Source organism: Acinonyx jubatus, chromosome D1 (genome assembly GCF_027475565.1).
Source record: "Acinonyx jubatus isolate Ajub_Pintada_27869175 chromosome D1, VMU_Ajub_asm_v1.0, whole genome shotgun sequence".
NCBI lineage: Eukaryota > Metazoa > Chordata > Mammalia > Carnivora > Felidae > Acinonyx > Acinonyx jubatus.
The window spans coordinates 52,066,116-52,076,896 of NC_069390.1; the positions used below are offsets into that span (position 1 = coordinate 52,066,116).

The window sequence follows — 10,781 nt, forward strand, 5'->3', positions numbered from 1 at the left end:
AAATATATAAGGCGCATTTAAAAGCAAATAGACAAATGGCAGGAATAAGTCCTATGTTTCAGTAAGCAAATAAATGTGCATGGATTAAACTCTCCAATTAAAAAGAAGAGAGTGGCAGTATCTACTCTAACCACTTCCACTCAACACTGTCTAAAATTGTAGCCAAGCAACTAGCATGGAAAATGAGATGAATATTCTACTTGTCCCTTCCTTGGATTCCTTGAGATAAGTGGCATCATTGTGTTATGATGAAGATCCTTCCTGACTCACAAGATTTGAAATATAGTTTCACCCCCTTTTTGGAAGCTTCATTTACAAAAGAGATTCCTTACACTAACTGAAGTAGCCACAATGCCCATGTACCCTACTTCTTCAACCACATATAATGATTGGAAAATATAATGGATAAATATGTGGGAAAATTACCTAAGTGAGCCTCTTCCACATTCGTTGCCTTTGATGTTCAGCTTCAGAAGCTTATACAAGCCCTGCCTGAGCTCCTTGTTCTTGAGTGCATATACCATGGGGTTGAGGGCAGGAGGAATGACATTGTGTAGTACATTGAGTAGAACTGGGACAAGGGGAAACGTCATTGTTGCATTATGGGTGATAGAAATGACAATGACAACTGTGTAGAAGAATAGGATTAGGATGAGGTGGGAAGTGCAGGTACTTAGGGCTTTGGAAGCAGCTTCTGCTGAGTTCAGCTTCAGCACTGAGTGAAGTATCAAAACATATGATAAAAAAATCAAAGCCAGGTCACTCCCCATCAGTGTCCATGCCAGAAATAGCTGGTAGATGCTGTTAATTGTCCTGTCATCACAGGATAAGCTGGTGACTCCAAGATTAGAGCACAGGCAGTGCTCAATTTGGTTCTGTGAGCAGTAGTGTCTCTGAGCAGCCAACACAGGCACTGGGATGGTAGTTAGGGTATTTCAGAGGGCCATGAGCACAGTTGCTTTGACCACAAAAGATTCAGTGATTATTGCTGGATAGTGTAATGGTTTGCAAATGGCTACATATCTATCTATAGCCATGCAGACAAAGATACCTGATTCCATGGCTACAAAACAATGTATGACATACATCTGAGCAAAACACTCAGGGAGACTGATGGCCTTGGCACTGAACCATAAGATGGCCAAAATCTTGGGCATGATGGTGGTAGCCAGTCCCATGTCTACCACAGCCAGGATCCCCAGGAAATGGTACATAGGTTGGTGCAGTATGGCCTCCTGATTGATGATGATCAGGATAAGGATGTTGGCAGTGAGAGCTAAGAGGTAGAGCAGAGCCAGGGGCAGGGAGAGCCAGTGCTGCCAGGTGTGAATGCCTGGGAATCCCATCAGAATGAACTCAGAGACCTGGAACTTAGAGATGTTGGAATTTCCGGGATGCTGGAACATCCTTCCCTAAGAAGGAAAGTATTCAGGGTCATTATTCTTAATAACCTCTCTAATTATTTTTGAAAAGAAGGCACCGAGGTTTAAGTTTTAGAAATGGAGAAGTCTTCATCTTAATTATTCTGATACTGCCACTATCATTTATTGGAAATTTCTAGCGAAACAGTACACATGGTAGTGCATTGTACATGTTGCCTCAGCCAATCATCCTAAAAGCTCCATAGGCAGGACACATTATTTACATCTTCTCATGATTGAAGAATTGCACATTAGCATTGTCAGGACTTTGGTCATTATCTTCTGTCTGGTAAATCATGGAACCTGGAGAAGAGGAAAGTGCTCTGATACTTTCTCTAGACACCTAACATACAGAGGGAAAACAGAGATGTTTATGTGTTGAGACACTTAAGTCACAGATCAGAATATAGATTACTGAAGAGAACTCTGTTTTGATTCAAGTGCATGAGAATATTTTAAGTATTCATGAATACTATTTAATTTTATTTTTTTTAACATTTATTTATTATTGAGTGACAGAGAGAGAAGGGCATGAGCATGGGAAGGCAGAGAAATGAAGAGATACAGAATCCAAAGCAGGCTCCAGGCTCTGAGCTGTTAGCAGAGAGCCTGATGTGGTTCTTGAACTCATAAACTGTGAGATCATGACCTGACCTGAAGTCAGACACTCAACCAACTGAGCCGCCCAGGCGCCCCTGAATATTATTTAATTTTAATTAAAATGTGTGAAGTAAGTTACCCTTTTTTTTTAGTGAGGAAACTGATGTCCAGAATTGTGAATGACCTGCTCAAATCAAAGTAATTGTAACAGAGAGAAATATGTTTCAGGTATCTCAGTATTCTTTAAATCCAGTTGGTTTTGGTTTCCTCTCTTTAACATATTTTTTCTTTTTGGAGCTGTACAGCTACTCACACTATGATAATTAAAGTGAATCTTTAATGAAAATGAGTTTGAGATAAATGGATAAATGTTTTTAAAACAAATGAATAAATTATTACCACATATCTAAGCAAATTCTTATATTTAAGCCTTTCTTTATTTTAATGTAAAAACTGAAACAACTTTTCATGAAGTAATTCTACCAAATACGTGTAATTTATTATTTATATCCTTGCAATAATGGAAATATTAAGGACTTAATAGAAACATAGAATATTTTAAAAATAATCTGTTCAAAATTATAGTAGAGGATTAGGCTTGATGGATAAACTCACTGTAACTCATGTAAAAACTTTCCTTTACACTTATAGTGAAGAAAGGTAAATTAAAGGTGAAATTATATATACATAGATATATATCTATATATCTATGTATATATATTCTGCTTTATATCTGTTATTTTTATAAGATATTACTTTCAATTTTTTTAATTTTTATACCTTGATCTTTTATCTTTAATTTTGGATCTATTTGCCAAATATCTTGCAATCTTTGAGCATGAATTCACAGTTAATAAAAAGTCTTTGAAGCTGATGTGAAACTCCAGGTGATGATTGAGTCTCAGCAATTGGTAGGATTTACTTTGGTCCTCCTGGGGACCTCTTTGCTCCATTGTTGACATCCTTAGTTATCAGTGTTTATAGATCTTTACTCAGAGACTTTTTTAAGAAAAGAATCCACATGGTTAATTCCTGGAGGAATATGTGATGGACATCCAGTGTTCTTGGACACTCTGGGCCTCACACTTAAATATGAATATTGAATTCAGCCCTTTCATTCCCCCTTGCCCACATCGCAGTGGATGCATCTGCATGTATAGTACATGTTAATGTTTCCTCCCAGAATGGCCAGGCATCATAAGATGATAATTAATGTTGTGTTGCATAATGGATGAATCAGAGATATCAAGGTGTTCTTTATGCACTTTTCCAACCTACATTTCTCTTTTATATTTATTCTCATAGAAGAAAGAAAGATTAGATACTTCAAAAAGCAACACTTTTTGGAAGTAGCAAAGCAACATAAGGCAAACTAATTAATAAGAATGCTCCTTGAAGATGGTTCTGGTGTCATCACAGATCAGTCAAGACTAGAGGGATGATATGGTTTTCCACTCATAAATTAATAGAAAAATCTGAAGTAATATTTTTCAATTTATTCATCCAAGGTGGAAAATGCAAAGTGGGGAATTCACTGAAATATGTTGCAACTCATTAGCTAATCCGCAATATCTTGTATAGCGATATTAATGTGCATTTAAGCTAATAATTGCAATACTCTCAAAAGCCTTATAATTTGTATTATAGATAAAGGATAGTAGGAGTTTGCAATATTAAAATTTGATTTCTTACATACTAAAATTGTCACAAGTCTCTTTTTGTGAGGGCTGTAAATTTCTCTTTAGTATTTACAGATAATTATATTTCATGTTTCTTTTAAAAATTATTGAGGTACAAATCTGCAACAACTTATATCCATGTATATATACTATGTATTTACACACACATAACATTTGATTACTGCATATGTATGATAGATTTGAAATGTATTATTTATTAGTATTTGATGAGTGTTACTAGTTGTCAAGATGTTGAAAATAGGATCATTCTTCATTTATTTCTCTGTTTTTTGAATAGTCAATTCTTGACTTAATGCAAGAAAAGAAAGTAGAAAATGAGCAAAAGCATACAAACCCATAAATTGAGTTTAAGAAATCTGTCTCTGATATTACTTGTGCTCCATTCTTAAGAATATATTTCTTCTATGAGATAAATATTTATTTTCCTTGTGTTTCCTTTTGATAGTTCTAGTGGTTATTACTCTAATGGTTTAATATTACCTGAGAGATTTCAGTCCACCTTCAATACATTTGCCAAATTCTCAGTAAAAGCTCCAAGTTAATACCATGTAATATAGTAATAACCACAAATCATAGCACATCTTTTCCATAACAATTTAAATGATTTCAATACATTATAACTTAATTTTTCTGCAAGGAAAATGTACAGGTATATTGAAATAGTAGCATTAACACATAAATATAGCTGTTTATAAGGTAAACTTTTTTATTATCTATTGTCTGTTTTCATTTTCAAACTCCATAGACAATAAGCATGTTTCCTCACTGGATGGTCCTTATTTTACAACCCTGAGTGTTCTCTCACTATGACAGAGGTTTCCTCCAAGTAGGTTTTGCTATCTAGAATGGAAGAAGCATAGTGACAAATAAATCTCTCTAGGAATGAAGCAAGTAAATTAGATTCTCATTCCAAGACAATGGGATGACAGGTGAAAAGCAAGAATGTTCTGACCATGACTGAAAACTAGTCTCTAGCTCTTCATTTCTTCTGGTCATGGGGATGACCAGAGATTCATATCTCACTTCTGCTACAACAGGGCCAGTGATTCCTGTTTGGTTAGGGAGATAACATACATATTCATAATCGTGAGGGAAAATTACACTGAATGGTACTCTGAGAATTGAGGAAATGAACATTGTAAAGAAAATCCAATCATTTATGGCATTAATGCCTTCAAACTGATGGATGGAACCAAACCTGTGTTTGTGAATTTATAATAATCAATTCATATATCCTCAAAGCCTGGCTCCTATTTATCTCAGTACTGACAAGTTTATTCAATCCTGTCACTAGTCTCACTTTTGATGTCCTTTAGTACCTTAGTTTCTCTGTAGAAGACAGATGAATGAAATCTGGTCCAAGTGTTGAGGTAAAAAACGTCCTGATGCTATGTATATGCGCAAGCCTCCACCTCTAAATCTCTTGATGTCTGTACTACTGAATTGAATCTTTAAATAACAATGTTGTTATGTCTCCCAAGGGTATATTGCACCATAGTAGAGACACAGACGCTGGTATAGGAGTCAAACTAACCTTTACTGAAGTAGAAAAAGAGAAGCTTTAAATTCTTACCACTTATGAGATGGTGCACAAATAAGAGAATAATTTAATATGCATGTATATTGGTGTACTTGTGTGTGAAGAATTATGCATGGGGGTGAGACTGAGACAGGAAATTTTAATGAAAGTTAGTGATTTTAATATTCATTGAGAATTTCATTTCTTTTAGTGTCAAGTTCTTCAGGACACAAGTTGAAAGCATTTAAATTTTTCACAAAGTTTCAATCACCGTCACACACATTTATGTGTTCTTTAATTGTTTATTTCACCTTAAAGTGACAATGTTAATGAATATTATGGCATTGTAGAAATTCAGGCTCAGGTTTATTACACCTACATATTAGGACAAGAATATTTTGATGCTGCAATAAATAATAAAAATTTGAGATACTAATGATGATGGTGATAATAGTAATTATAAAATGTAATATCTGATTTTATTTTTATGACTTTTATTAGATAATGAGTAATGCTTATATATTTTTATTGATGGAAAAAACTAAAATGAGTTTGGAATAGATAAACAAAACTCATATTCTATAATGTAGAGGTAACTTCTAATACATTTCTTAATACACTTTTGCTATATATGTTTTTGAAAAAAGTTTGGATAATACCATATTAAAATAAATTCTGCCATTTTCAATTGACATTATATAAGAATCACATTCAAAATGGGATTATTCATTAATACTATGATTATATAACATTACATAATATGTATTTACATAATTTTTAAACCATTTCCTACTCTTAGACATACATATTTCTTTATTTTGCTGGAAATGATCAACAAATACATATGTAGAGAACATTTTTAGCACTTTTTTCATTTAATCTTTTCTTTTTGAGGGGCAAAATTCACATACCATAAAATTACCCAGTTAAACTGTTTGAAAATGTACATTTGGGTGGATTAAAGTACATTCTCAATGCTATGCAAGTATTAGCACTTTATAATTCCAAAATATTTCTGTTACCTCAGAAGAAAATTCCATAACCATTAGTCATTCCCTATTCTCCTGTCTCTCTTGCCCCTGACAATAACTGATACGCTCTCTGATTCAATAGATCACCTATTTTGGACATCCAATAACTGTAATCATGAAACATGTAACTTTTATGTTTAACTTTTTTTCATGTAGCATAATGTTTTCAAAGTTCATCTCTATAATTGCATGTATCAATATTTCATCCTTTTTATGGATAAATAATAATGCCTTGTGGATGAATATGTCTGTCTTTTCATTCATTAGGCAGGTGATGAACATTTGGGTTCTTTTGATACTAAGGGTTTGAACTAATTAGTCATATGATAGTTGTTTTCAACTTTTTGAGTAATTTTTGAACTGTCTTAACATCTCCTGTATGATTTTATATTCCCATCAGCAATGTGTGAGTACACCAATATTTCCACAAAACCTCTGACACTGACTAATTGAAAAGAATTAAAGCCATTTTTGTGAGAACAAACTGAGGGCTGATGGGGGGTGGGAGGGAGGGGAGGGTGGGTCATGAGTATTGAAGAGGGCATCTTTTGGGATGAGCACTGGGTGTTGTATAGAAACCAATTTGGCAATAAATTTCATATATTTAAAAAAATAAATCCATTTTTGATCAGATTATTTATAGTTTTGGTGTTGAGTTATATAAGTTCTTTACACATTTTATATATTACCCTGATTTATATATCATTTGAAAATATTTTTTCCCATTCAATAGGTTGCCTTTTTGTTTTGTTGATGGTTTTCTTTAGTCTGTGAAAGACTATTTTGGTTCATTTGTGGTTTTGTTTCACTTGCTTAAGAACATATCTAGAAAAAAGTTGCTAAGGCCAATGCCAAAGATATTACTGCATATGTTTTCTTCTAGAAGTTTTATGATTTCAGGTCTCACAGTTAGGTCTTTAATCCATTTTAAGTTTATTGTGTGTAGGGTATAAGATAGTGGTCCAGTTTTATTCTTTTGCATGTAGCTGTCTAGTTTTCTAAACACCATCTTTTGAAGAGACTATATTTTCCCCATTGAATATTCTTGCCTTCTCTGTTATAGATTCATTGACCATATAAGCATGGGTTACATTCTGGGTTCTCTATTCTGTTCCATTGATCCCTGTGTCTATTTTTGTGCCAGTGCCATATTGTTTTGATTTCTACAGCTTTGTAGCATATCCTGAAATCTGATACCTTCAGCTTTGTTCTGCCTTCTCAAAATTACTTTGTTAGCTTAGGTCTTTCGTGGTTTCATACAAATTTTAGGATTATTTGTTCTAGTTCTGTGAAAAATGTTGGTATTTTGATAGGCATTGGATTGAATCTATAGATTGCTTTGGGCAGTATGGACATTTTAACAATATTGGTTCTTCCAAACTATAAGTATGGAATATCTTTCCATTTGTTTGTATCATCTTCAATTTTTTTCATCAGTGTCTTATAATTTTCAAAGTACAAGATACTAAAAAAAAAACCTCTGGTGGGAATGCAAATTGGTACAGCCACTTGGGAAAACACTATGGTGGTTCCTCAAAAAATTAAAAATAGAATTACCATATAATTCAGTAATTCCACGTCTAAGTATTTACTCAAAGAAAATGAAAACACAAATTCAAAAACATATATATGCACCCCTGTGTCTTTTTGCCATAATATTTACAATAGCCAAGATATGGAAGCAACCCAAGTGTCCATAGATGAATGGAGAAAGAACATGTAGTATATATATACAATGAAATATTACTTGCCATAAAAAAATGAGCTCTTTCAATTTGCAACAACATGGAAGGACCTAGAGGGTATAATGTTAAGAGCAATGTCAGCCAGAGAAAAATAAATACCATATTATTTCACTTATATGTGGAATTTAAGAAACAAAACAAATGAACTAACAAAGAAAATGGAGACAAGCAAGCAAACAAACAAAAATCCAGACTCTTAAATACGGAGAACAAATTGTTTGCCAGAGGAAGGTAAGGGAGGAGGGGGTAGGGGAAATAGATAAAGGAGATTAAGAGTGCACTTATCGTGATGATAACTGAATAATGTGTTCAATCATTATATTGTACACCTGAGACTAATATAACACTGTATGTTAATTATACTTCAACAACAACAACAGCAAAGAATTAAGGCCAATTTAGAGGATATAGTGCTATCTTGTGGTTTTGATTTGAATTCGTCTAATGACTAATGATGTTGAGCATTCCTTCAAGTGCTTGAAGGAAATTGCACATCTTCTTTACAGAAATGTCTATTCAAGTCCTTTGCTAATTTTAAAAGATATAAGACACATTAGAAAGCATATATACAAATGGCAGGAATTGGTACTATGTTATTACTAAGCAAATTAATATGCATGGACTAAACTCTTCCATTAAAAAGAAGAGACTGGCATATATCTGCCTTAGCCACCTCTACTCAACATTGTCTAGAAGTTCTAGCCAGGGCCACTAGGTAGGAAAATGAGATGCATATTGCACTTGTCCCTTGGAATTCTTGAGACAATCAGCATCATTGTATTATGGCGAAAAACTTTTCTGACTACCAAGATTTCAAATATTAGTATCACCCCTTTTTGTGAAGTTTCACTTTCACCACAGTTTCCTTATACTAACTGAAAGTTGCCAGTGTACATGTTCCTTAGTTCTTCTGCCATGTGTAATGATTGGGTAATATGATGGATAAATATGTGGGAGAATTATCTAAGTGAGCCCATTCTCAGGGTTAGTTCTCCTTGTCCATCTTCAGAACCTTATACAAGCCCTGCCTAAGCTCCCTGTTCTTGAGTGCATACACCATGGGGTTGAGGGCAGGAGGAATGACATTGTGTAGTACATTCAGGAGAACTGGGACAAGGGGAAGCGTCATTGCTGCATTATGGGTGATGGAAATGACAACAATGACTGTGTAAAAGAACAAAATGAGGATGAGGTGGGAAGTACAGGTACTTAGGGCTTTGGAAGCAGCTTCTGCTGAGTTCAGCTTTAGCACCGAGTGAAGTATCAAAGCATATGATAAAAAAATCAAAGCCAGGTCACTCCCCATCAGTGTCCATGCCAGAAGTAGCTGGTAGATGCTGTTGATTGTCCTGTCATCACAGGATAAGCTAGTGACTCCAAGATTAGAGCACAGGCAGTGCTCAATTTGGTTCTGTGAGCAGTAGTGTCTCTGAGCAGCCAACACAGGCACTGGGATGGTAGCCAGGCTGTTTCTAAGTGCCATGAACACAGTTGCCTTGACCACAAAAGAATCAGTAACTATTGCTGGATAGCGTAGTGGTTTGCAAATGGCTACATATCTATCTATAGCCATGCAGACAAAGATACCTGATTCCATGGCTACAAAACAATGTATGACATACATCTGAGCAAAACACTCAGGGAGACTGATGGCCTTGGCACTGAACCATAAGATGGCCAAAATCTTGGGCATGATGGTGGTAGCCAGTCCCATGTCGACAACAGCCAGGACACCTAGGAAAAAGTACATAGGCTGATGCAGTGTGGCCTCCTGATTGATGATGATCAGGATAAGGATGTTGGCAGTGAGAGCTAAGAGGTAGAGCAGAGCCAGGGGCAGGGAGAGCCAGTGCTGCCAGGTGTGAATGCCTGGGAATCCCATCAGAATGAATTCAGACACCTGGAACTTAGAGATGTTGGAATCTCCGGGATGCTGGAACATCCTTCACTAAGGGAAGAAAACATTCAAAGTTACTGTACTTAATATCACAAACACTGTTAGTATTTGAAAAGGAGTTACCTGGGTTCATGATATTAAAAGGGGTATTCATCTTCATTATTCTCATTTCAGTACTAACATTTGTGTGATATTATTACAAAACTGGAATGTTGGTAACACATTTCAAATTAGGAGTCATTCAATCATCACAAATACTCTATAAGGCAAGTTGTAAGATTTCAACTTTCTGATAATTGAGGAATAGAACAGTACAGCAATAGGGTCTTGCTTATTATCTTCCATATTATGTCATGGAAGCTTGATAAAAAGAAAACCATCTCATGTCATAGTCTGGTCTTTAAGTTTGACTTTGCTGGTGGATTGCTTTCTTTGTAGTCCAAATGCAAGTCTCAGAGTAGAGATTTTCATGCATGGAGTCTTCTCAGACGACAGATAAGGTTATAGAATATTATTTATATGTCATTAAAATATATGAGTTCAGTTAGTATATCAATTTTATAAGCAGTAAAGTGATGTCCAGTATGCCACTTACCTAAGTCCATGCAACTATAAAAGAGATAACATGGGTTGGAAATCTCAGTATTTTCAAATCAGTTCTTTCTGGTTTTGTATAACTTTCCCCTTTTGGACATAGTTTTGCTTCTTAAGTAGTCCAGACAGTCACATTATACTTAATAAAGCAGACGTGAAAACAAAAACAAAACTGACAAACTAATGAGTATGGGATCAATATTTTATTCAGAAGTTCTGATAAGATCAAATTACTCTGTATATAAGACATTTCTTTGATATAGTATTTTACTAA

General features: G+C 34.7%; 1 protein-coding gene and 1 pseudogene across 1 annotated transcript; both read right to left on the reverse strand.

The window, feature by feature from the left end:
* Positions 1-422: 422 nt before the first annotated feature.
* LOC106977791 (putative olfactory receptor 56B2) lies at positions 423-1,410 on the reverse strand (annotated as a pseudogene).
* A 7,442-nt stretch (positions 1,411-8,852) lies between these two features.
* On the reverse strand, positions 8,853-9,958 carry LOC106977790 (putative olfactory receptor 56B2). The gene has a single exon (XM_015075346.3). The coding sequence runs from the start codon at positions 9,956-9,958 to the stop codon at positions 9,002-9,004; it is 957 nt and encodes a 318-aa protein (XP_014930832.2). The 3' UTR covers positions 8,853-9,001.
* Positions 9,959-10,781: the final 823 nt, after the last annotated feature.